This window comes from Arabidopsis lyrata (genome assembly GCF_000004255.2).
Source record: "Arabidopsis lyrata subsp. lyrata unplaced genomic scaffold ARALYscaffold_5, whole genome shotgun sequence".
NCBI classification, from domain to species: Eukaryota; Viridiplantae; Streptophyta; class Magnoliopsida; order Brassicales; family Brassicaceae; genus Arabidopsis; species Arabidopsis lyrata.
Window position 1 is genome coordinate 18,097,238 of NW_003302551.1, and position 26,063 is coordinate 18,123,300.

At 37.8% G+C, this 26,063-nt stretch overlaps 5 protein-coding genes across 7 annotated transcripts; 2 read left to right on the forward strand and 3 right to left on the reverse strand.

Moving 5' to 3' along the window:
* Nucleotides 1–3: 3 nt before the first annotated feature.
* Nucleotides 4–3,369, reverse strand: LOC9314182 (UBP1-associated protein 2A). 3 transcript variants are annotated; one of them, XM_021024426.1, is made up of 2 exons: nucleotides 1,731–3,369; nucleotides 4–797 (listed from the first exon to the last, which is right to left on the reverse strand). In XM_021024426.1, exon 1 carries the CDS (start codon nucleotides 3,183–3,185, stop codon nucleotides 1,752–1,754), a length of 1,434 nt encoding a protein of 477 aa, XP_020880085.1. In that variant the 5' UTR covers nucleotides 3,186–3,369; the 3' UTR covers nucleotides 4–797; nucleotides 1,731–1,751. The 3 variants fall into 3 exon arrangements, with proteins under 3 accessions (XP_020880085.1, XP_020880084.1, XP_020880086.1); XM_021024425.1 differs by having other exon boundaries at nucleotides 118–1,537; XM_021024427.1 differs by lacking the exon at nucleotides 4–797 and adding an exon at nucleotides 888–1,055.
* A 128-nt stretch (nucleotides 3,370–3,497) lies between these two features.
* On the forward strand, nucleotides 3,498–6,700 carry LOC9314183. Its single transcript, XM_002876337.2, has 6 exons — nucleotides 3,498–3,723; nucleotides 4,029–5,524; nucleotides 5,604–5,679; nucleotides 5,771–6,156; nucleotides 6,229–6,327; nucleotides 6,421–6,700. The coding sequence occupies exons 2-6, from the start codon at nucleotides 4,109–4,111 to the stop codon at nucleotides 6,565–6,567; spliced, it is 2,124 nt and encodes a 707-aa protein (XP_002876383.1). The 5' UTR covers nucleotides 3,498–3,723; nucleotides 4,029–4,108; the 3' UTR covers nucleotides 6,568–6,700.
* Nucleotides 6,701–18,720: 12,020 nt separating this feature from the next.
* LOC9314184 (calmodulin-binding protein 25) lies at nucleotides 18,721–19,764 on the forward strand. Its single transcript, XM_021025455.1, has one exon. The coding sequence runs from the start codon at nucleotides 18,838–18,840 to the stop codon at nucleotides 19,591–19,593; it is 756 nt and encodes a 251-aa protein (XP_020881114.1). The 5' UTR covers nucleotides 18,721–18,837; the 3' UTR covers nucleotides 19,594–19,764.
* Nucleotides 19,765–22,556: 2,792 nt separating this feature from the next.
* LOC9312453 (F-box protein At3g57580) lies at nucleotides 22,557–24,082 on the reverse strand. The gene has a single exon (XM_021025454.1). It carries the CDS (start codon nucleotides 24,005–24,007, stop codon nucleotides 22,724–22,726), a length of 1,284 nt encoding a protein of 427 aa, XP_020881113.1. The 5' UTR covers nucleotides 24,008–24,082; the 3' UTR covers nucleotides 22,557–22,723.
* A 229-nt stretch (nucleotides 24,083–24,311) lies between these two features.
* LOC9314185 (heavy metal-associated isoprenylated plant protein 45) lies at nucleotides 24,312–25,234 on the reverse strand. The gene is made up of 3 exons (XM_002878071.2): nucleotides 25,123–25,234; nucleotides 24,958–25,033; nucleotides 24,312–24,808 (listed from the first exon to the last, which is right to left on the reverse strand). Exons 1-3 carry the CDS (start codon nucleotides 25,168–25,170, stop codon nucleotides 24,420–24,422), a joined length of 513 nt encoding a protein of 170 aa, XP_002878117.1. The 5' UTR covers nucleotides 25,171–25,234; the 3' UTR covers nucleotides 24,312–24,419.
* Nucleotides 25,235–26,063: the final 829 nt, after the last annotated feature.

Consider the following 26,063-nt stretch of genomic DNA (forward strand, 5'->3'; position numbering starts at 1 on the left):
CAATAATCTACAAACTTGATTGTATTTTTTGCAATATTGATATTCGAAACCTTTATTTATACTTTGAGTTTCTATTTTCCAACCACAGATCGGTTTGAAAGAACATTGAATGGTGGCTTTGGAGAATACTGCACTTGGATTTTTCTTCATCAGTGAACTACATTTTTCTCCTTTTCGAAACTTGACATAACAATTGAGAGATTGAGAATTGAGATCAAAGACACAAAACTCTACTACTTACTTCCCACTTCCACTTCAGCTCCTGCTTCTTTCAACTATATATCATCATAGCTAACCTTAAAGTTAAAGCTGCACTTTTCCAAAAGAAGACTCCACCATCAAAGTAATCATCACCATTCACCAACAAACTTCATGCACTCACGCCTCTCTAAACTCCTCGAAAACATCAAGGGGAACAATCTATCACTTAATACTCTTGTGACTTTCTGTTAATCCCTGAACCTTGTGCACAAGGACTTGAAGGTACATGCTTTTTAGACCAAAATCAACTTTTAACACTTCAAAGAGGGGATATGACCAATTAACAAGAACATATATAGGCAAGAGATTCGTGCTTAGAGATATACTTCAAACACTTTTGATTACTTACCCTTCAACTGCAAAGCACGTTGTATATAGCCAAAGAACTTACCTTTTAGCTGGAAGCATGTTGTGGAGATCCAAAGACTTAACTGTAAGAAACCAACAACTTCACCTGTTGTCGAGAAACTCTCTTCAAAACATATCATTCTTCAGCTGTGTCCTTGAGGAGCTTGCACCACTTCCGCCAAGTTTGACTGTTTCAAGTTGGCTACAACTTAGTAATTTTGTTGCAAACAAAGTTCTAACTTGAAACAGTCATGTGAAAACTTTTGAAACTTGTCAAAGAAAAACCAAAAACACAAGTGAAAGCTCTTGCTACGTTTTAAAACTATAAGTTTTTATCTTTTTAGAAACCAACTGAACTGAGATTAGTATGTGTGCTAAAGAAATTTCATTGTGAGTTAGGGTCTTAGGGGTTCACAATTTGGCTGTTCAACCGGTAGTCACATTACCTGCAAGAGGAATAAGGATTGAACAAACATAAAATCAGGATAGTACATAAAGCCAGGTTAATCAAAGATAACTTGATACAAAATACACTGCAGGCAGAAAAACACATGAAATCATAAAACAGAAGTCTATAAAAACTATTTAAGAATATCTGGAAAAACTAGAGTTCGATAAGCAAAGACCCATATGGAGCGTAGTTGCGTTTTTAGTTTTACAAATGAAAGTCTAAGGGGGATGTTCAGAAAACTGAAAAAATAGAGACATAAACACTGAAAATAGTAGTACAAAGTTTTTTAGGAATATCATAAAGAGAGTTTGGGTAAAAAACAAGTAGATGAAAACTAAAACTCCTTAAAAGGTTTTTATGAGTTTGGCCTTAGGAGCGACCAAATAGTAACATTTCATAAAGACTTCATTTTGCATCAGCTCCTTTTAAACTTGAGAAGAATCACCAGGCCAATATAAAAACACTGATTTCTGATATCTGCACAATGAATTTAAGAAAATAAGAGAAGTAGCAAGCTTTAACAACCGTTTCAAAATCCCCCAAAACTCCAATGCAAACAAAAACCATGTGGATCAGGACACAGAAAGTTCTTGTCTTTAGACATTAGTAAGTTAATATATACTGAGGAAAGACAATGAAACAATTAAACAGGGGAAATCCATTGCTCTACCTGAGTGGATACATGATACATTTAGTGGCCCATGTAGGGAGCACCGTATGGCCCGACACCATGTTGCCCTCTGCTTGTACTGCCTTGACCAGGTTGCGGAGTCTGATAACCACCTTGCAACCCAGGTTGTGTACCGTACCCAGGCATTGTCCCCGGTGCCATAGCTTGAGTACCATAACCAGTTGGCATTCCAACTCCATTCGGGTTTACGCCTGTCGCTGTCCCCAAGGAACCCAACAAAGCCTGTCCAATTGCCGGATTAAAAGCCAAACCAGCTCCCTGAGATGCCAGTATAGCTGTCAAGGCTTGTCCAATGGCCGGGTTTAACGCCTGAGCCGCTGGACCACCCATTCCAGCTGGGTTACCAGCCATGAGATGTCCATGACCTCCAGGCGGACCATAACCATTGTTATCATTCCTTTGGTAACGAGGATTGTTGTGGGCATGTGGGTTATGGTGATGCTGCTGCTTGCCCGGTTTGGGACCATCGATAGCTTTCTGGCAATGCAAGATATGACCTTCAAAAGTCTTGTGTGGCTCCTCCAAAGCCCTCTTGGCGCTTTCAGCAGACTTATAAACAAAGAGACAGAAACCTTTAGGTCTCCCAGTAAACTTATCAAGACCCAAAGGACCTTCTTCAATCTCTCCAAACTTTGAGAAGAACCCCAGCAACTTCTGTGGATCAAGCTCTGCTCCAACATTACTAACATAAATCTTTTTCTGCGTGTGCTCTGAATTCGAATGCTGAGCAGGCGCCGAGACAGCTGCAGCAGCGATAGAAGCTCCACCAAAGACAGGTCCTTTAGAAGCCAACTGACATGCCGTCATACGACTACCAATCTTCTTCTGAGGCTGCTTAAGTGCATTGCGAGCACCTGACCGAGACTTGTACAAAATAAAGCCATAACCTTTAGATTTCCCTGAGATCTTATCAAACACAGCCTTGCAATCTTCGATCTCTCCGTACTGCTTAAAAGCTTCAATAAGCGTCTCTGTTTTGGTATCCCAACCAAGACCGTGCACGAAGATCTTCCGATGAACAGGGTCCTCATCAGCTACTTCCCGGATTCGATTGGCTACATCAGGATGCTTCTCTGCTGCTTCTTTAAGAAGACTCAAAAGTTGTTCCTTTGAAAACGGTTCCAACAGATCCTGAATTGGCTCATCGTCATCATCATCATTTACATCCCCTTGATTCCCAGATCCAGACGTCGCCGCCGCCTCAATACGATTACCAGCCGCCTGATTCTCATCGCCATCGTCATCGTCGTCTTCGTCATCATCTTCTACTTCTTCTTCTTGCTCTTCCTCTACTTCCTCGTATTCAACTTCTTCGACGTCTGCTTGAGTTTTAATAACGAGCTGTTGCTGCTCCTCCTCCGGCGTCTGCTTCAGCTTCTGCGACGGTTCTTCCGCTTCGTTAGATTCTCCTTCGAGCTTTCTCTTCTTTGTCATGGCGGATACTTTAATGTCGAATTCTAATGGGAGTTTTAGGGTTTCGAATGTTTATTTCTTTGGTTTCTTCTCCAAAAAGCTGGTTTTTCCCCTCCTTATCTATATAATAATGCGCCGCTATGTGGTGGTATATCATCAACCTCAAGCAAGTCCTCATTTACACATTTACCCCTGGCTATTTAATTTATAGGCCCATTTAATAACTATTGGGCTTTATGTTTGAAGACCCATTTACGAAAAGATGCTTAAGGAGTAACAACGTCAAAGTTCCCGCCATGTATTTCCCGCGAGACTTGACGGCTCATCACTCAGAAGACAAGACAACAAAAGAAAAAAAGTGGTCTTCTCTCTCTCGCTTCCCTTCTTACAAAGAGCTCCAATTTTCAGTCTCTTGGTCTTCTTCTTCGTCTTGTTTTTAAATTAATCTCTCTCTGTCTCTCTCTTTAGTGAACCCTAGATCCAGAAATTAGAGTTTGGAGCCAAGGATTCGGCATTCATTTTCCTTCTCAATCGAATTAAGCGTCGATTAAGATTTAAGGTAAATTCAATTCCTCTTTGATGCATTCATTTACTTTACCCAGATCTGCTCTTTACCATTCTCAAATTGATGCAGCTACAAGATTATTAATGTAGCGAATTAGGGTTTTCGTGAATTTGATTTTTAAATTGCATTTCCTTTTTGGGGGTCAGATTTCTGCAATTAATTTTACTTTTGGTTTCACTTTGTGTTTAATAGCTAATTGATGTTCGTTTCTCTGATTGGTCTGATGAAATTTAGGATTCTGGACATTATTGTTAGCAGTATCATCCTTACCCGCAATTCCTTTGTTTGTTCCAATTCAGGACCTCGATTTGGCGTTAATCTTTCGGGGGGTTTGTCGAGCTAAATCATTTGTTAGGAAGTAATTTATCTGCTAGTTACAATGGTGGTGTTAAGAAGTAGCACCCATTTGAACTCTCATATGCATTATATCCGAACCATTCAAGACGGATCTATCAAAATACTGATGAATATGGATGCTAGAAGGAAATCAAAGCTCAAATTTAGACAGTTGGTGGATATCTACAATCTTGAACACAGTCAAGATGATGAGTCAGTTCCAAGAGTAGTCAGGGATTTGGACAATGTTTCTGATATTACACAAGGTTCTGAGTCTGAAGATTTTAGCATGACAACACTGGAGAAGATTCGGAAACAATGCAAAGAAAAGAAAAGGAAACTTAGAATCCGCGGAGATACTACTGAGTCAGCATCAAACGTTGAAGTTAAAAAAGAGTATGTGACTCAAGATGAAGGATGTGATATTGAGGAGCCTCTTAGCAGTTGGGATACGAAATTCTCCAAGAGAAGAAAGAAAAAGCAGGAGCGTAAAGCAAAGTGTGTTTCTTCTACTTCCTCTCCATCTGTTGCAAAAGTTGATTTACCTGTGGTGTTGTTTCATGTCAAGCCTGAAGCTTGGGATGATAGTTATTCAGTTTCTGAAGCCATGGATTGTAGCAAAGAGTCAGAATCTCCTACAAATACAGTGTTGGTGGAAGAAATAATGCTTGATTCGTCCAGGGACATGAGGCTGGTTCCATACTGCAGTGCAGAGCCAATTTTTCCTGGAGTGGTTGCCATTGAAGAGCCTATAACTACAAAGCCGTTAGAGGAAGCTTTTGAAGATGCATCAGAAGAGTTTGACGATGCTAGGAAAGTGCAATGCTGTCTTGCTGATAATATTGCTCTTCAGGATAAGCAAATTGTTTTGTACGGTAGTGTGCCTAGAGAGGAGATGGAATTGGATGTTAATCCACAACATTCAGAATATGAGAACTTTGGTTGTGTCGAGAACCTCATTTCTTCTTACACAAGCTCGGGGTGCGAAGAAGCTAAAGAGGATGAGGAAAGCAATGATTCAAAGGCTAGCTTAGACATGAGCGTAACTGGTTTGGAGATTGTCAAGATAGAAGCTCCAGAAATACTTGCTATTGATTACTCGGGTTGTTTGCCCATCATCAATTTTTGTATAGAAGATTCCGACATTCTGTGGGAAACTGAAGACATTACTAAAGATGATTTTCCTGAAGCAGCTGATATTCTCCAGCTGACCAACTGTTGTAATTCACTGGATAATTTGCAACCAGTTCCTGATGACAGCACAATTTCATTAGAAGAATATCATTTGCCAGAAAGATTACAACAATCTTTATACTCCAAACATGAAGATGAAGCAAGAGACCACAAGCTATCACAACTCTATAAGGAACCTGATGAATTTCAAAAAGTTGCAGAGACTGACAGTATCCAGCAACAACAGCCACATCACCAACCAGAAAATCTACTCTCAGGGAGAAAGGTTTGTCCTCTGCATAATTTTATTCAAACCACATTCTATTCTTAATGCAGTTCCTCACTAGATACATTTTGGTTTTCAGGCTTTATCTCCAACCTCTCAAGAAAAACTTCGCAAGGCAATGGAGCACCCCGATTCCCCTGAGAAAAGGAGTAAAAGTAAGTCAAAGAAAAAAAAATTGAAGTCTTATTGTATGCTTTGCACTGTAATACTTTTAGATGCTCATCCATGTTACAAACTGTAATCCAGAATCAAGAGGGAAACTCTACTTCAGTAGTCAAAACTCACATAGGATCCTTAAGGCTCAAGGGCTGGATACCATCGACCGAGTGGAAATCATTCCAGGCTCAAAGCAAGCCATTCAAAAAGCTAGTAATAAAACTCGGCAAAGAGCCACACACAAGTTTCCACGTCGAGGGACTCAAGCAGCAAAAGCACAGCCTTTTAGCACTGGATGCGCTTCTATACAAGGATGCTCACAGAAAGCTATTGCCTTCTCGCAAGGGCAATTGTGTGATTTCCAATGTGTTGCAGCTAGGCTCACAAAAGAGCTGAAATCGATGAGACAAATTACAAAGAGATGTCTGCAAGCTGAAAGCAACACCTCCAACATCTCTGACTGTAACTTAGATGAGGTACCTTTCTTTCTATTATAAGCAATTGAAATTTGGTTTACAATGTCTAAAATCTTGGCTCTCTCTTTTCAGGTGAAAACTGTGATTGGAAATGCAGAAAAAACAGAAGAGAGTTGCAAGAAATGGCTTTCGATTATAGAGCGTGACTGTAATCGGTTTTGCAAACTCATGGTTTGTCTTAAACTCTTAACATTCACAAACACGACAGAGAGATTTGTGTCTTCCTTCAGTCTCTAACTCTTTCTTCATTCCCTTCCTTTACAGGGTATGGTCAGAGAAGATTCTCCAGCTACTGAGGACGTTGTTCATAAGAAAAAGAAGATTAAATTTGCAGATGATGCAGGAGGAGATCTTTGCCATGTCAAGGTTTTTGAGATTGATTTGGAATCTGAACATAAACGAAGTCTGTAAAATTAGTGTAATGTAAACTAATCACACCTTTTGTAGATTCATCATGTCTTGAGATATCGCGAGATATAAAGATTTTCCAAAAAGAAGATGACTTTACTTGATTCACGCATAACAAGGTTTATTGCAGCAACTAGTTATTAGGTTTGTTTTCCAAGGATGATGCAATGGCTTCAGATAAAAAACAGGAGACAAGAAGAGAGGACAAGTGCAGTGAAACTGTTGAATCCGCCATGTTTTGTATTTATCACTCCCCAAGTTATCTTTCTCCACAGTTGGTGTTGTTCTCAATTTAGGGAAAGTAAGGCTATACCTCCGAAAATAAAGAAAGACGTTGTTGAAGCCAGAGCTGACGAATAAGACCACGATGAAGAAGAGTACTTGGCTCATGGGGTGTTTTTGTTCTTCTCAAAGGCAAATTATATGGTGAATGGTTTGTTCAAACTAATAGCACAAATTAAAAAAGAGTAGTTGAGTCTTCAAATTGAAGATGAAAGATATGATCAACAGAAAAAACATATTAACGATCATTTTCTAGATTCAGTCCAAACCTTGAAAGTTGAAACAAAAACCAAGAAGCTGATTCAGTTTCTGTAACTGAGTCCTAATCCTGATTGGGCTGAGTTCCATTAGGCCCATACATATGAATAGGCCCATACATATGAAATATGTTCGAATCAAGTGGTCTTATTGTATCCTATCCCTATCCAGATGTCCCAGAAGGAGACAAAAACCCGTAAATAATTTCAGTTTTTTCCAAGAAAATACTACTACTAGCATTATTTACCAAAACCGCAAATGGAATCTTTGAGAAAGAAAAGAAAAAAAAAAAAAGAGAGAGAGGAGAGGGAAGCTTGGGCGACAAGAGTGGGCAGAGTGTATTGGGAACGATGAAGAAACTTTGGGCGCACTGCATACACGACCGCTAGCTTCTCAAGTCAACAACATTCTCACGTGTCCTCTCTTTTTTTTTTTTTTTTACTTTTACTTCTTTTTATCACTTTTATTTTAAAAACAAAATCGTAAAATATTGCCAACCAAATATAGAAAATAAAAGTATGACGCGGTATCGTCATGATACTGTCATGATTACATAGTTTAAAGGAATGACGCCATCGCTGGCGTCTATTGACTTTGTTCTTCCCATTTGATCCTTTTTCCTTTTTTGTCAGGATCCTCCGATTAGATCAATGCTACATTTTTCTAATTTACTATACTAATCACTAATCAGTAAGACTTTCTATTTTATTTTATTTATTTGTAAGCTGATTAATTTTGTATTTTATTTTATTTATTTTGTAAGCTGATTAATTTTGTAGGTATACTATCCTCCACTACACTAATTATTTTGACTATACAACTCGAGTGGACTATGCTTAATTACTTCTTTCTTAGTTTTATTTTTATTAAAGAATAAAATTTTCTTTGATAAATATTTACTTCTCTTAGTTTTGACAAAGAAAGTTAGATAAATACTTGCTTTTTGTAGAATCATTTTACTGTACTTGTACCATTTCACGACTCCTTTTAACTGATACTTTAAATAGGGTTTCGACAATTCATTTTGTTTTCAAAATGAAACTCCTTTCAGATTGCAAATTTTAGTAAAATCTGGATTAGAAAGATCAGAAAAGAAAAAAAGAGTTGTACAGTTTGTGGACGCATAATCAGAAGTTTCATACTTTTCCGGCAGATAAATTTTTTTTTTTTTGTTAAAGTAAATATATTTCCATATTATCGAAGACATAACTTTGTTTGGACCTTTTTCTTTTTTTTTTTTTTAAAACTTAATTTCGATTAATAAAAACGAGATTACAAGGCCCAACAACCCAAAAGGTCAACAAGACCAAAACAGAAGAAACAAACCAACTTCTGCAACAATCGACCCTGCAAACAACAGAGAAGAAACATACGAAAGGAGCAAACACGACTATTGGAAAAGACGAAACCAAGTAGAGAGAAAGGATACTGTCGATCGGCGACACAGTTGAGCACGAGTAAGAGGATCCAAATGGCATCTAATCACAGTCTTTATTTCTTGAATTAGAGCCGATGCAGGGCGGGAAGAAGCAGAATGGAGTCTAGCATTCCTTTCCTTCCAAATATGATAAATTGACGCTTGGAAAGCCAACTTGAGAATGAGAGAGACATTTGGATCCCGAGAAGGGTCTTTCATCCATCTAACTCCATCCTCAAATACGATGGGGGGAGAAACATGGGCTCGTGAAGTGAAGAAAGACCAAACTTCGTGAGAGAAAGTGCAGTCGAAGAAGAGATGTTGAGCCGATTCATCAAAGAGGTTACAAAGGAGGCAAGAGGAGGGAACATGAAGACCCCAATGAAGCAGTCTATCCCGAGTGTTAAGGCGCTTCCTGGAAACTATCCAAGCAATAAACGCATGTCTAGGAATTCTACCTTTAAATCAGATAGCCTCATGCCAATCAATAGAGGGACCAGGAGGGTTAAGGTAGTGCCAAGTATCAGCTGTGGAGAACTTAGTAGAGGGATTGTTTTCCCCAATCTTCCAAAGAAAAGAATCATCCTCATTCCCCGAGAAAGCAGAACCTGAAGGAGGAACGCACTGTTTCAAAATCTGAACAATGGGATTTCTACTACGCGAAGTAGAGATCCACCAGTCGCCATCCCTAAAAGCATCAGCCACAACCGCATTTAAAGGTAAACCTACGGTTCTCGGGACTGACTCTCCCGTAATATCAATTAGAGGGCCAAGTGAAGTCTAATTATCCTTCCAGAAATTGCAAGAAACACCTGAACCAATCTCACAAACAATAAAAGGCTTTGCAATGCCACGAAGCTTGCAAAGACTTTTCCAGATCCAACTTCAAGAGGTGGTAGGGTCTAAATCCCAAAAATTGACTGCACCAATAAGGTGCCTCCTGACCCAAGAGACCCACAGTGACCCTCCAGCGGCAAAGATAAGCCAAAAGAGCTTCAAACCAAGTACTTTATTCCAGAGAACCAATCTCCTCAAACCAAGACCACCAGCTTCTTTGGGCGTGCAGACAGAGTCCCAACTCACTTTAGCACCTCTAGCTGAGCTTGGATCACTCTTCCACAGAAACCCGCTGCACATTCTCTCCACTTCCTCCAAACATTTGTTAGGGAAAACAAAAATTGAAGCCCAAAACGTGATGGTAGAATAAATTACAGATCTGATCAATTGCAATCTGCCCGCAAACGACAAATATTTCACAGACCAAGAGCTGAACTTCTTTGCTAACTTGTCTAGAAGAGGTTGAAAATCCTGATTGCGCATCTTTTTAGAGGTAAGTGGAACACCTAGGTAGCGGACAGGGAAGGAGCCTTGCTGTAATCCCATTCTTTCAGCAACCTCTTGAGACTGAGCATAGTCCCCACCATTTAAGAAGAGAGCTGTCTTGTCCTTATTTATTCCCAGACCCGAGGCCAGCTTAAAACCATCAAGAATATCTAAAATTCCTGCCAAAGAGTTCTCAGAGCCATCAAAAAATATTAGCACATCATCAGCAAAGCTGAGGTGAGTCACAAGCGGGGCATCACACATGGGATGAGGAATGAAAGATTGAAGCAGAGCCCCTTGATCTAACTTCTTCGATAAAACATCCATTGCTAATACAAACAACAGAGAGGAGATCGGGTCACCTTGTCTTAGGCATTTCTTGCCAGGAAAGAACCCTAATAAGCTCACCATTAAAGGCAATACTAAAAGACGTCGTTGTGACACAAACTTTGATCCACCTAATGAATTTTTCTGGAAGCTCAATAGCTGAGAGGATGTTGAACAAAAAATCCCAATTGAGGCTATCATAAGCCTTAGTCAAATCAATTTGAAGACAGCCTTTAGACACCTCACCCGCAATGTGAAAATTAGATACTAGCTCTGAAGCCAACAGAACATTCTCGCATAACAGCCTACCCTCCACAAAGCCAACCTGGTTCGGCTGAACCGCATCTGCGATGAACTTTTTTAGTCTTCTTTTAATCAATCTGGCGATCACTTTATATAGGGTAGTACAGCATGAGACAGGTCTAAAATTCTTTAGCTGATCAGCACCCTGAGTCTTAGGAATAAGAGCAATTGCAGTAGCGTTTACACCCCTTGGGAGATAATCTGCTACAAAGAAATCTTTGATAGCCTGAATAGTATCCTCTCCAACGACACTCCAAGCTTCAAGATAGAATTCCACAGGGAAACCATCTGGACCAGGAGCCTTATTTTTTGGCATTTTGAACAAAGCCTCTGTGATCTCCTCATCACTAGGAATAGCAACGAGCATAGGAATAATATTACTTGGGCATCTAAATGGAAGCAAACCCTTGATCTCCTCCACAGACATAGGAACCACATCTGAATTCTCAGATCCAAGCAGATGTTTGAAATACGAGACTGTCATATCTTTAACTTGATTCTGGTCTTCAATCCTTTCACCATCAAAATTCCTCAAAAACTTGATACAATTCTTTGCCTGATTGGCCAGGACTGTTCTATGAAAGTAAGAGGTATTTGCATCCCCATCTTTAGACCATCTTATTCTCGACTTTTGTTTGTAGAAACCTTCAAGAGCCTGAGCATAAAAGTCCCACTTTTTTCTAGCAACATGCTCCTCTCTAAACAAAGATTCAGAGGGAGACCTTAGAAGAGAAGATTGGATTGATTCCAGATGGGCAAGAGACTCCTTAGTTCGCTGCTGAATGTTGCCAAACCCACTTTTGTTTAGAGACCTACAAGCTTTCTTTACTTCTTTCATTCTCTGAACAAGCGTGAAAAACTTAGATCCAACACATACTTGCTTCTCCCAGGCCAGAGAGATCTCAGCTAGAAACTTTGGATGAGTAGACAAAAAGGAGAAATATTTGAAGCACTTCTTGTTACCTTCAAAGGAAGAATTAGTGCTGACCAGACAAGGGGAGTGATCAGAATCACCTGGACGATCAAACACCGCAATAGATTCCGGATAAGAACTTACCCAATCTTCATTAACCAAGGCCCTATCAAGCTTCCTGAGGATGGGATCCTCTGGCTGCCCATTCGACCAAGTAAAAAAAGCACCACGGCTGTTGAGATCTGAGAGTTCACAGCTGGATAAACAGTCATTAAACTCAGCCATCCCAATAAGAGGCAGAGAATGTGGAACAACTGAAAAATGCTCATCAGCATTAGCAATCTGATTAAAGTCGCCTAAAATAAGCAAAGGCCTAGACCTAGCAGGAGAGAATTGAACCAGTGAGGAAATCTCCTCCCAAAGAGGACGCCTCTGAATCAGCGTGTTATAGGCATAAACAAAAGCCACCGTGAAGGACTCCTTTGACTCTGGATTATAAATTCCACAGAGAACCATCTAGGGGGTTTTACTAAAGCAAAAAACCAAAACAGAGGGGTCCCAAACCACCCAAATATGACCATCTTCAGTATTAATATAATTAGTCTCACTCCTCCAACCTGGAAAAGTAGAACTCAAAACAGACGCAGCATTATCCTCAGATACATGCGTCTCCAAAATACCGCCAACCAGTGGCTTATTTACACCAACCCAACTTCTGATAAATCTTTGGCGAGAAACACCATTTAAGCCTCTAACATTCCAGCAGAAGATCTTCATAATTACACAAAAGGTGAAGAGGAGAGCTAAGCTCTCAGAGGGTGGTGGAACCATCCAAGGAGTTACCCTGAATGGTAGACGAGGAACCGACAACAGAAACACTTCCAGGAAGGCCTGAAGCCGCAGATAAGAGTTCAGAATGAATTACACTGCTGATTTTCTGTCTAGCCTTCTTACGAGCTGTCCCTTTTGCCAATTGTCTTCTACTCAAAGAACCACTTGTAGAAAAAGCAATGGGGATACTCTGCTTCATTTTGATGAGTCCAGGACCCTCAGAAGGAGGAAGCACTTTAACAACCTCATTAACACCATTATACACAGGGACCTTTGGCGACACACCTTGAGTAATAACCTCAGAACCAGTAGATGATGGAAGTGGCTTAGCTGAAATGACCACATCCACCTTAGCCACTAACTGGTCCTTTTTAACATGGGAGAGATTTGTAACATGGGGAGAGCTTCTTGCTCGTCCTCTGGACCTACTACGGGATCTAATCTGCTTACCAGGAGGCACCTGTAGCTGAGATGAAGATGCTTGAAAGGAGCCAGACTTTAAATCTTTTTGCACCTGAGAGACAGAACCCTTTACCACTTCCTTCACTACACCATTAGTGTCAGAAACCAACAAGATTTTTGTATTAGCAACAGCCACTCCTTTAGCCACGAACACCCCTGCTCCTTTGTTCTTGCGCGGCTTCTTCATAAGAGGAAGGGGACATCTATTTAGGAGGTGCCCAAATCTCTCACAATTGCAGCATTTGGGAGGTAGTCTTGGATACGAGACACCAACCTTCACAGTATTTCCACGGTTGTCCTTGACAACAATTGTCTTAGGAGGCGAATTATCCAAACAAATTTCCACTTTAACTTTAGTATCACCGAAATGATAAGGATCGAGACGGAATTTCTCCGTGTGTAGCGGCTCTCCAATAGCACTAGCTATTACACTAATACCATCCAAAGAGTACATTTGCGGGGGAACATTCTTTAGCACAGCCCATGTAGGCGCAGTAGCTAAATCCTGAATCTCCAAAGAACCATCTTCCGACCACGGGAACACCGAGAAGGCACAATTTCCAGCCTGCCAATAACCGACTTGGAGAACCCATTCCCTTGTCGAAACACATGGGATGAAGATCATACAAGATGTATCAGAGACCGAGCAGATGATAATATTACCAAATTTCCCCAAACAGGGTTTAAATCCGAGAAAATCTTTCCTGCAGGTGGTATCAACCCGTGAAATTGAGCCACGATGTGCCCTTTCCACTGGTTAGCCGTTTTGAGAAGGACCGACTCCGGAGCTTGCACAACCGGTGTACCATCTTCGAGGAAGGTTGGAGAGGACATCTTTTTTAGATTTCTGAGAGAGGCCTTGAAACGCTGAGCATAAGTCGGAGCAGCAGCAGTCGGGATCTCATCTGAGTTAAAGGATTGGATCTGGATCTGAGGAGGAATAATCGGTGTGCTTTCCGTAATCGCTACAGACGAACTCACCACCTGAGGAACTGTTGAAATTGTCTCGACCTGGGTAGAAATCTGAGCTGGAGAAACGGCAGCAGAGCCAGCAAGATCTACAGAAGAATCGCTAGCCGCACAACCAGGAGAAACTGGAGAAAGCGGAACCAGAGGAGAGACCTCTGAAACCTGAGTGGAAGCTTGAACAGTCGACATAGGAAGAAAGAAAATTGAAAAGGGGGGAGAAAGAAGATTTTTCTCGGTGACCGGCGTAAGGCCGATCTCCGGCGAGCAAATCGCAAAGGAAACCGCTAATCGCTCTTTTCTCTCAGGCACGACTCCCTAGGTGGGACTTTTCTACGTAATCTTCTTACTTTGTTTGGACCTTGAATCGTCTCACATCTGCTATATATAGAATATATAGTGATACCAAATCGAATATATGAAGACCGTGATTAATAATTTACAGTGGACTATTATTTACTTGACCTCGACCTGATTAATTAATGGAAGGTCACGTAAATAAATAAATTTCTTTATATTCAAATGCATGCTGATATTGATGTGTTTGCAGCTACTCATTATTGTTAACTGTCAATGATCGGGACTTCACAAGTGTTGTACAACTAATTAATATGAAAACTAGCCAAATTATTGTATGCTGACTCGTTTATTCTTTAGAGTTTTTAAAAAGTTATCTTCTTCTTTTTTGGTAAATCAAAACAATTTTTATTTCACTTTTCAATTAGTATAGCATACAGTTCTTTATAAATTAAACAGGGTGAAATGTGATAATAAGTTATATATTCGAAAAATAATTTAATTAAAGAACAAAATGGGTGAAATATTCAAATCTCTGTACGATTTGGTGGTGTTTATATCAAACTATTTATTGTTATTTTCTTCTTCTAGCTATATAAACGATAGTAAAGTACAGTAGCAAACCTTAATCAACATGTTGAAAGAACAGTGCCGACGTCATCCAAATTTGATGTCTCCAATAATTGACCACTAAAATCAAACGACTAATGAAGAGAGTTATGTAAAAGATTGGTCCATCTGTTTTTCATGGGTCCATCGTTCTTCTTCGCTTTATATTATCGTATTAACAATTAATATTAACTCTTTACGAATTTAATTTCCAACCCATATACATACTACTATTTTATATATTAATATATATACATATGTGTGTTAGATTCTTCTTAATGACTTAATCATCCAATCCAATCAATATAGCTTTCTTCACGCAATCTGCTTCCTCCCATATATTATTTCGTACATATTACTCCGCCGTAGAAATATTAATATTCGAGGGCGTAATAATAATCATGGCACGCGTAATTAGGATTCTTTTTTTGTTAATCCAATAATTTTATGAAAAACATTGATAACAATTAGTCAATTACAAGTTGTACTGTACCATACCACTTGTGTACATATATATGTGTACTGTACTTTTTTTTTTTTTTGATAAATGTATATATATGTACTTGCACTAAAAAACATATGTCTAGCATTCATTTCAATAGAGATATTCACGTAGCAAGGTATTAGAATATGGCTTCCAACTCAAAACCAATTGGTAATGAGTGGAGTGGCCTATATCTCTTATATATTACTTAGGATCCTTTCCAACTTCCGATGTAGGACATTATGTCCTAATACGCCCCCTCGAGATGATGGCTCTTTGGCCATTAATTTCGGAATGTTCGGGCTTAGATCGACGGCATCAACTTTGGGCCTTGTCGATGATTGGACCATCTTTGGGTCGGATCGGGTTGGACATGTGTGGATCGGGCTCTGATACTATATTAGAATATGGGCTTCCAACTCAAAACCAATTGGCAATGAGTGGAGTGGCTCATATCTCTTATATATTACTTAGGATCCTTTCCAACTTCCGATGTAGGACATTATGTCCTAATACAAGGAACAAAAAGAACTATTCTCTCCGTTTTTTATAAGTGATGTTTTAAGTTTCTAATTTTGTTTTTAAATAGATGATGTTTTCAATTTTTAAATGCAAAATAAATTACGTTTTTATTGGTCTTGACGATTTATATTCTGTAGATTGGTTTTTTATTGGTTGATTAGATAATAAATGATGTTTTAATTTAGAAATAAACAAAAATTAAAGAATTTCTTAATTTATGTGCATTATCCTAAAACATCACTTATAAAAGAACGAATGGAGTATATCTCAAATAAATCAATTTAAAAAACAAAAAAAATATATTCAATTTTACTAACAAATACGGTTTTGAACTTTATACTCAATTGATATATATTATGTTTCAATTAAAATAACTATTTACGTGGAATAAATGTGAATTGTTATTGATGTCAGTAAACAAATAGAGTAGTAAGTACTAGTATAGTAGTAGCAGTATTTTATTGTTGACATGGGATGATGGGAAGACCAAGATTCCGCGCTTGATAACACTGGGAACTTGCATTGAAAGAGGCAGACGACAAGTTTAAAGAGACAATATCGAAAATCACGACAAAGGCTGTGTCTTTTTTTTTTTTTGTCAACAGGAATTCATATATATATATATATATATATATATATATATATATTTTTTTAAGGAATTCATATATTGATCTTTTGATGATACACAAAACATCGTATAAATAATCCAGACTAGAAAGTAAGAACCAAAAAGATTTCCAACTAAACCTAAGCCAACGACAAATGCTGTGTCTAATTGACATAAAAGAAAAAATATGAATTGCGATGAAGTATATATATATATATATATATATATATATATATATATATGCTGAAATTATTTGTAGGGAGTGATAACAACATGCTGATAAAAATGCATTAAGAAAATACGAAAGCTTTTTTTTATTATATATAACTTTTTTGACGATAGCTTTAGTTACAATTAAAAGGTTTTATTATATAAAGTATATCCGTTAGTGGCTTCTATTTTAGTGAACTCAACAGTTTGACTGACAGATAATAAGAGGTTAGCTAAATTCAATCCGATCTATTTTCGTTAGAGGACTAGACAGACCTACACATGTACAATCACTCACACATAAAAGTAAAGATAATTGGGAAAAAAAGAGTACAGACTATTTTGATGGGTTATTAAAAAGATTTGAAAAAAAAAACAAAAAACAAAAAAGACATGTGCAAATGAATTAGATTTTGATATTAAAAAAAAAAAAAAAAGAGAAAAAGAAGAATGGGCCGGAGGGGGACAGTGTAAAGGAAGTGAGGAGGAAGAGACGTTGGGATACGTGAAACCGCGTTTTCATTTTTACACCAAAGAAAAGGTTGATGACGTGGCATATAATCATTTTAGATCGTTCATGCATGGATCATGCAAAAGCCTAAAAGTGACTCAAACTCACTTCCCATTCCCACGTTACAGCTTCATTTTACTTAATATAGTATATATGTGTCGCTTTTTTACACTTGTTAGTTTTAGAATTTCAGCTACATTACTACAAAAATTACATTAACTAGTTAAGCTGAGAAATAATTTGGATGTCCAATTTTAGGTGTATTAGAAACTTAAAAGCGAATTTTGATTACTACATGTATTTTGGATATATTAACGTTTATAAACTTTCACATGGTATAACATTGGATGATCATATTATAAATCAAATCCCAAGAAAAACAAAAAGAATCTATAGTTGAAATGAAACCAATGTCTGATCCAAAAACATAATCCGGTTCAAATAATTAGGCTAGTGTAAACCGTCAAAAAAATTCATTTGATAAATTACACATCAACATTAAAGCCACTCATTGCTATGTTTAAGTTTTTTTTTTTTCCTTCAAAACTATCACGACTCCTTGCACCTAGTTGTTAAAGAAAATAACTAATAGGTCGAACAATTGATATGTAGATGTATATCCACGAGAAAATGACTTGATAAAAATGAATATGTATATTGTTGTAGAATCGGTCAACCATGGTTGGATTAATGATAATAATCTATTCTTTCTTTTAGTACTCTTCCATGCAATTTACAATATATATCTATTTTGCTTGTTTGTAGGTTGGTATGGATTTAGACAGACAAAAACACATAGAAAATTTGTACATTAATGTGTCCCACTAGAATATAAAAGGAAACAAAAGTTTAATACGATGCCTCTCACTTGCGATAAATTCGAAGCTTTACAAAAACGGAATCACTTAAAAATAGTACTGTGATGATTAATATCTAAAATACATATCCATATATAGAGCTATACTTATTCTACTCGTATTGCACAATGGCCTACCTGCATTTATGCAACCTAGCGTTTCCCTTTCGTTATGTTGATTTGTTTCAAGTTTGAACATAAACGGTTTCGACGGAACACAAATAATAAAGTCGGTGCATAACGAAATAAGATTTAAGGAAATTACCGAGACTAGTGTGTATATATAGTGGAGTTAATGGTATTTAGTTAGAGAAGTTGTAGAATGTGACTAAAAACCAAACCATTGAAACCATTTGCTTCAATCTTAAAAAACCAAATTTGAATAGGAATGATGCCCATATCCGGGCTAAATTTGGTGTTGACACTCTAGAATCTAGATGCAGATTGTTTATTTGCATAACGTACTCTATTTTCCACTCAATTTTTTAATTTTTTATTTTACTTCATTGCAAAACCTAAAGATCAGTTTCCTTACATCTACAATCTAAAGTTTCTACTATACTAGCTACTACATTACATATCACAACTAAATCAAGTAACTGTAGGTCAAATCATTTTCTTTAATTTCACCGAAAAAAAGCTAAAACCAAGATATGTCCAATTCCAGTTAGCTATATATAACCTTGAGATACTAGGAGCAAAATGAAGTTATTTATTGGCATGACCAATTAAGAAGAGATTAATTAACAACGCCATAGTCCTTACATGGGAATAAGTTGGGTCAAGAACAATGGGTTTAATTAATAAGACCGGAGACGACGAAAAAAACAGAGCTGAGTCAGAGTTCCGTACAATTCTGCTGACGCGTGTCTTCTCCACTCTCTCTCTTCTCCACGCGGTTTCTCATTCTCTCTCTCTCTCTCTCTCAACGCCGTCCTATTTATATTATCTCTCCTTGAGCTTTCATTTCTTCTTCATTATCACATTCCCTTTTCACTCTCTCTCTCTCTAAAAACAGAGCTGATCCACTAAAAAAGATTCCCTTTTTTTCTTCTCCGATTTAGAAGTTTTCCGGCGATTACTTACTTAACCATCATGGCTTCGTCGGAGGGATTAGCGAGCGTTGACCCTTGGTCATTCCGTCAAAACTTCAACATCGATTCATGGCTAATCTCTGATTCCTTCTCTCACGATAGTGATTTACTCGCTAAAGCTCTTCACAGATCCATCTCCACTTCCACCGAATCATCTCCTCTTTCTCCTTCATCTTTCTTCGACTCTTCAACCGCCGCCGTCTTAGTCTCCGATCTTTCTCCTCAAACTCTCTCCAACGTCTCTTTCGGCTCAGATCCAGAAATCCCCGCATGCGGTGGTGTTGTTGGTGGTGGCGCGAAACGAAAACGTGGCCCTGGTGTTTCCGGTGGTAAACCAACGAAACGCCGATCTCGAGTCTCTAATAAGAAATCTCAAACCACGTTTATAACGGCGGACGCGGCTAATTTCCGGCAGATGGTTCAACAAGTCACCGGAGCTAAGTTCCTCGGTTCTTCCAACAGCATTTTCGCACCGATTGTGAAGCCGGAGCCTCACCGGCTCGCTAGTAGACTACCACCGTCGTGCGGAAACTTGGATCGATCTTCAGCTGTTCCAACACTAGATACGTCGTCGTTTTTGTCTAACCATCACCAAGAGAACATTATCACAGATTTGGGCTCTGTTTCAGCTCCTATTGGTTCGTTTCATCATCAGTCAAGTGCTGCTACAACGACGGCGAACGTTGGTGGTGGCTCCGCCGTGGAATTGGATAGTTACCCGAGCTTCCCAACACTTGAATCATGGAAAGTTATGTGATCGATCTTAGTGTTTGTTTGTAGATGTAATCTTTTTTTTCTTTTTCTTGTATTTCTCTTTTGCTATGAAGAATCTTGTTTTCGTCCTTAGCTTTTGCAGCTATGGAGTCTCTTGTTCATACTTTTGGGGAAATCAAATGGTTAATGGAAAAAAAGCTTCTGTTTTTATTAATCACTGCACCAATATGTTAATTAATTTTAATTTTGTTTAGCAATGAAAGATTTTTTCTTCAGAGAAGCTAGGGGAATATCTTGATGGTCCCATGAAATTCTATCTTGTCAATATCACACATAAGACAATCATTTACGTTACCACCACCACAATAATGTCTCCATTACTGATACAAATCCACTTTTTTAAAAAAAATCTAAAGATTCCTCTTATCCTAATCTTAAGATTTAACCAAAATGAAGCTTATTAGTGTAATAACAAGAATAAGTTACACAAAAGAGAAGATTAGCTTTCAACAACTACTACAAGAGGAGCATGTCAAAGTAAACGATAATGCGACAACCCAAGTCAAAAAGATTACATCGTAAAAAGAAAAGTTAAAAATACTCTCTTAATGGGTTTGGTGATCAGAAGCAACAAAAGTTCTCTATTTATTAATGGAAATTATATAAGAGAAAAGTCGCAAGCAATTTGAAGTTATTTCAAGTTCAATTTATTTTTCAACACCTCCTTAGGACAGTTTTTAAAGTGAGTCAACGTCAATGCCACAAAAGAGGAAGCACTGCCACTGATTCATCATGAGTCGTGTTCTTAGTTTGACTGTTAAAACGTCATTTGCGTTGATTCTTTCATTCCTATATTACACGACACCAATATATGTCCCGTTGAGACTAAACTTACCCATTTAGAAACAAAACGTAAACTTTTAACAAGGCTTAACTTGAGATTCCGAAACGTTAAATCAAGGTTGACACTAGATTTGGATGCATTTCACATTTTTGTTGGATCTATTCACTTAAAACCTCAAATTTTGTAAATATTGGTGTAATATGTGGACGGTGGAAGAGACTAACCGAGCAATAAATATAAGGAGGGACCATAGATTGACCAAAGTGATTATATAATATAGTCAGAACAAAGACTAATGTAAAGGCGACAAATATAGAAGGGGTTGTTGGTGGTTGCACCTGAGATGGGTTTATGAGGGAATCATCATCTACTTTGTCTCAGTCAGATTCAGACACTTATCTATCATCTCATGTGGGTCGGTCTTTGAACTTTTAATTTCTGAGGACGACACAAAAATGAATATTTATTTGTGTGTTTCAGTTTACGTTAAACCGAGTATTTATCTGTGGACTGTGGTATCCGGTATGATTCAGCTTATAAACAAACTTATAACCAAGAGCTAGGAAGTAATTACGTATTTTTGTATTTCACATCTTCCACAAGTTGATCTCTAGTTTATTTTCTAGCCTATACTACACTGGTGAAGCAGCTAGAAATGTGCTCTGAGATTTGCAAACACTTGTAACGCTTGTAATGAGATAGCCTCTGTTTCTTCTCATTTGTTTTTGAGTTGTAACGCTTTGATCAAGAAACCCTCATAAGAAAGACAAATTCTTCATATGTTTCAAGCAACTGGACCTTTACAGTGGATGCAAAAGTAATCAATCCAGAAGTTCCAAATAGTGAAAAAAAACTGAAAATGCAGATTATAACTACTTAGTCTCTCAGTAGACAATCCTACAACTCCAAGCTTTCTACAGAAGTATGAAACCTTTGTCCTCCTTCTACAAATAGCGTAATGTAAATACGTAAGTTTACGACCAACATTACACCTATAGGCTGGCTGCAATGAAGAACATGCTTAAGTCTCTTCTCTGTGCTCTTTCTTAGTTTAGTCCTCTTGGATAAAGATGCTCTGGCTTGTTCCCAAATAAAATCAGTAGACAAGTTGATTTGTTGTTTCACAAGCCAATTAGTGTACCAGTAAAGGTTTAAATGTGAAGATGAATATGGTTTAAGAGCTTAATAAGAGAGGCCATGTGGATATATCTACTGGTATCAATTGTCTAAAGCAACAAGCATATTTTTTACTGTTTAGTTCTCTGTCAGTTTAAAGCTTCAGGGCTCCTGGTTTAGTTGCTATTCTGTGTAGAAAAGTCCTCTTTCGATGGAAATGAACAATATCCAGAGTTTTGGGTCCTCGATAAATTATCCTAGGCACTTGTTGCTTAGTGTTTTGCCACTTGAAGCTTCTGGATGGTTGTATTTTTGCTTTGTCCTGTCTAGGAATTACTGGTTATGGTTGGTTTATTGAGCATCGTTTTGGAGCTCTTCTTATTTCTTTGTCATGTGAAGCTCTAGGGAAGTGACGTTCTTTCTTCTCAAATCCTCCAACTACTTTCTTTGTTCCCCTCTGGCTTGCGATGTTAACTCTGAGAGATGCTTGAGCAGGAGCCTAGATGCTTTCTTTTCAAGCATCTCTCAAGTCAAGCATCTTTTTTCTCCTATATCCAGGCCTACTTAGTATTATGTAAAATGCAAAGACCAAACAAGTTGGGGTTTGGAATCTCCAGCTACTATATATAAAATACAAAATACCAGAGTACCAAATAAATAGACAGTAGAAATTTCACTTTGATTTCGGGTAGAAGACAGCATTAATCTATACATACATATAAGAGGAGATGGAAAACTTGACTAACCAAAACAAAGTCAACAATGCTATAATACGATTCTCCGCAAAAGATTTGTAATACACTACCAAATCGTAAAAGAAAAGCTGGCTGGCGCTAAACTAATGGCGAGTGAAGACATGATACTGGAAAACTCTAGGTTAGCAAATACTCGTACCTGTTCTGCTGCGCTTCTTCTTCACTGATGGAACCGAGTTGCAGGGACCTCTTCCCGATGATGGTAACAAGGCAAAAAATTATGTGCAACGGTAGAGACAACATCAAACTATACAATAGGGATGATTTTATTGATTTAGAACTGAGGAGAGATGGAATTAGAAATAAAAACTAGATTAACCAAAGATAGTCACAAGGTACATACGATTTTATACCAAAACGCACAGACTTTTACCAACGTCTAATACTATTGACTAAAGAACATAAACGCATAGATGACATGCCCTATAGCTTTTTACCTATACATTGGTCTCATTGTTTTACTCTCTAATACTCTTCTCTTCTTCTTCTTTCTTGATCTTCACTGATGTCTCTTTCACACCATCATCTACCTCTTCCCCTTCCCCGATGTTGTCAGGATATAACGTGTTACAGCAGGAGCAGCGAGTCTTGACATGAGAAATGCTTGACTTGAACTGCTTTGCATCGTTTACACTAAGATCCTCTACATAGTCAACAAAGCCATAAACTTCACCACGAGTCTCAACCGCTTCAAGCTCAGCTCCAAAACCTTGGATTTCAACACTTTGGAGAGTGTTCTTTTCGGGATTGAAGTAGAAAACATAGTACGGTTTACATGTATATTTCATACACAAGACAATATCCCCTGTTGCAGTCACTCCAGCAACTGAAAATTCGCAGGAAGCAAGGACTTCATTCTCTGGCAGAGTGTAGACATATTTCACCCAATCGTGTTTCTCGACATCCTCTAGAACCCACATACACAACTCAACTGTACGTCTTCCACCAGCGTCAACATTATCGCAATTAGTCACACCTAATTTACCCATATAGTTGACCAACCTCAATCCAGTAGGATCCTCTATATGATCATCAAAGCATGCTGCGTCAATAAACTTGAACTCCTCAGAGCTAACAGCAAAGCGAACTATCAAAGAAAGTGTTTCAGCTAAGTAAGTTCTAGCTAAGTAATACAAAACCCCATTGATGCATATCCCTTGAGTCGAAGGACAACGATCATACAAAGGACCATGGATATCCTTTATCCTCCACTTGAGTTCTCCAGATCCTAATGTTAGAATGGAATCATAATCCAATGCCTTGAATTGCTTATCAATGGGATCAAACCCTAAAAAGCCTTTCGACCTACTGTACTTCATGACTTCAGGTAAGCCCACATACATTCCGGTGATAGGGTTACAAATCACAATCGTGTCCGTATCAATGATCCGCACAACAGGGAAGTAGATCAAACCTGAGGCATAGCTACAAGCGTATTGGCTAATGTCTCCTGAGAACTTGGTATGAAACTCGACATGAGAAGACTTCTCATACCGATTCTGAGGCTGAAGGGTCGAGAAAAATTGCCATTCAGTACGTCCATATCGTTCGACCGCAAACAAGAGACGTGGACGAGTCGATGATCTGCTCAGGAACAGCTTGGTGAAATCAGGACTGCGAAGCATAGACGCCCAGTGCTTCGACAGTGTACGAAACCTAGCCACTGACTTCGACGGCAATCTCGTGAATATCTCGAGAATGAGGTCAGCTGGGAGTGATTCCTTGATTTTTCCTCTATCCATCGGGTTCGCCGGAGAAGGAGAGGGTTTTTAGGGATGCGACGACCACAAGGTTGGAATTTGGGCGTTTTTTTTTTTCTTTTCTTACTAAATTCGTCCGAGTAAAAACGAAAAAGACAGTGAATTTTATGGGCCTTTGGGCTTTAGCGTAATTGTGAATGAGCTAAGCCCATTTATTCATTAGCCATAATTTTTGGTTTGTTCTCTCTCACGTACCTGTGAAGTCGGTATGTGGTAGCAATTAGCAAACAATGGCCTTACTACGAAAACAATGGCCTTACTATGAAACTTAAGATGAAACATATGTATTCTATCAAACAAACTTATATCATAGAGGGAACAAAATATTTTTTTGGTTACACTTATATAAGAATGAATAAACGAATGAAAAAATCCCACGTCAAAATAATACAAATCACATGATAATACAAGCATGTGCATTATCATCGCTAAAAAGATGAAGAGCATTTTCATCGATAGTATTAGGTTGAACTTTTTGGGATGGACGAAGATAATAACCGTTGATAGAAGAGTTGTTCGTATTTTGAAAGTCGTCGACGTCATAGAAATCGTACTTTCCATTATATGAAAAAGTATTTTCTGCTTGATATATCTTCTGATTGGATTGTTCCAAATGTTGAGAAGGATATGTATAGTAATCACCATAATATCCATTGTAAGGAAAAGGCCAGAATTCCGCTGTTCGTCCTGTTTGTTTAACCATTTTTAGAACCTCTTCTCTATCAACGTATCCTGTGACTGTCACTTTTTGTCGATCCACGTCTATCTCTATCGTGTCCACTCCTACACAAATTGATTTTTAGACTGTTAGTCATCAATAATCTCAACATAGAATGTTATAAGATTTTCATTAAGACCAAACAAATATGTCTGAAAGCTAAATGAAACGAATAAAATCTTTGTTTGATTTTGTTTTTCTGAATTTTTCTTACCATCGAGTTTGGAAATGGCTCTTCGAACCTTCTTTTCACATCCTTGACAATCCATGTCTACCAAAAGCTCCACAATCTTAAACAACAGAAGAAAATATACATTAGAAAATGAACAAAACGTTTTGACGATAAACATCAATAGCAAAGACATAGATGGCAACGTACAGATAAGGCTATTGGTAATCGAGAGTTTCCATGTATCCAATCAAACATTGTCTTAATTATCTTTCGATCGAGATTTACGTTTTGTCTTGAAATCTTTTTGCTTTCAATATGATATTTTGGTTGTGTATAATATATTGTGTGTGTATAAGACATATTTATATAGGTGTAAATGACTGCGCGTATTAGGAACACTTGGTGTGTGATTCCAAGAAACCGCGTTAGCGTCTTGTGAGATGCAAAAAGCTTATGTCCTAAGTCTTAATTACATTTTCTTGTGTCTTGGTGTCGCCAGTGTTTTAATTATTGTGTCTTGTTAAGGGTTTACCAAAATAAAATATTAAATTTCGCGTAGACCAAAGAATTAAGAGATTAGCTTAAAATTATCTATAAAAAGATGATTCTGCAGAGTGAAGAAATCCGAGAAGATTCAACAAAAAGAAAGAAAAAAATTACTATTGGTTTTTATTTTTAATCTAGTTTCGTTGGATATTGAAAATTATAAGACCGACCAATCTAAAATTTGATTAGTTTTGATTTTAGGGAAAAATCCGAACCGAAGTGGCACCCATATTTAAAAGTCAAGATGTCCTGCCTACCAAATGGTGAATATATACAAAAATTAGTAAATTACAGACACATATTAGCTGATTGAAGTATATAGTATATATGTTGATAGAATGCAAGTCGTGTGAATAGCCAAAAATTGTGTAAGTACATGCTGGAATTGCCGTTTGCAAGAATATAAGTTTATTATTTCTTTTGGGAAAAAAAAATAGTTGAGATAAAACGGAAATTTACGCAAATGATTTCAACAATATAGCCTCAATATGAATATAACATTTCCAAGTAGATAAATGAAATTCAAATCTTTTGATGTTTGTGTGAGGTTTCAAAAATTCTAAACACGGAAACGAAATAACTCGCTTTACCAGTAATAATAA

Bases quoted from the DNA above. Each gene is read 5' to 3' on its own strand.
- LOC9312453 (XM_021025454.1), bottom strand. From the start codon at position 24,007: ATGGATAGAGGAAAAATCAAGGAATCACTCCCAGCTGACCTCATTCTC.
- LOC9314184 (XM_021025455.1), top strand. From the start codon at position 18,838: ATGGCTTCGTCGGAGGGATTAGCGAGCGTTGACCCTTGGTCATTCCGT.
- LOC9314182 (XM_021024426.1), bottom strand. From the start codon at position 3,185: ATGACAAAGAAGAGAAAGCTCGAAGGAGAATCTAACGAAGCGGAAGAA.
- LOC9314183 (XM_002876337.2), top strand. From the start codon at position 4,109: ATGGTGGTGTTAAGAAGTAGCACCCATTTGAACTCTCATATGCATTAT. The intron at 6,157-6,228 runs GTACCTTTCTTT...CTCTCTTTTCAG, and splicing joins CTGACTGTAACTTAGATGAG to GTGAAAACTGTGATTGGAAA. The intron at 6,328-6,420 runs GTTTGTCTTAAA...CTTCCTTTACAG, and splicing joins ATCGGTTTTGCAAACTCATG to GGTATGGTCAGAGAAGATTC.
- LOC9314185 (XM_002878071.2), bottom strand. From the start codon at position 25,170: ATGTTTGATTGGATACATGGAAACTCTCGATTACCAATAGCCTTATCT. The intron at 25,034-25,122 runs GTACGTTGCCAT...CTGTTGTTTAAG, and splicing joins GATTACCAATAGCCTTATCT to ATTGTGGAGCTTTTGGTAGA. The intron at 24,809-24,957 runs GTAAGAAAAATT...CAATTTGTGTAG, and splicing joins AGCCATTTCCAAACTCGATG to GAGTGGACACGATAGAGATA.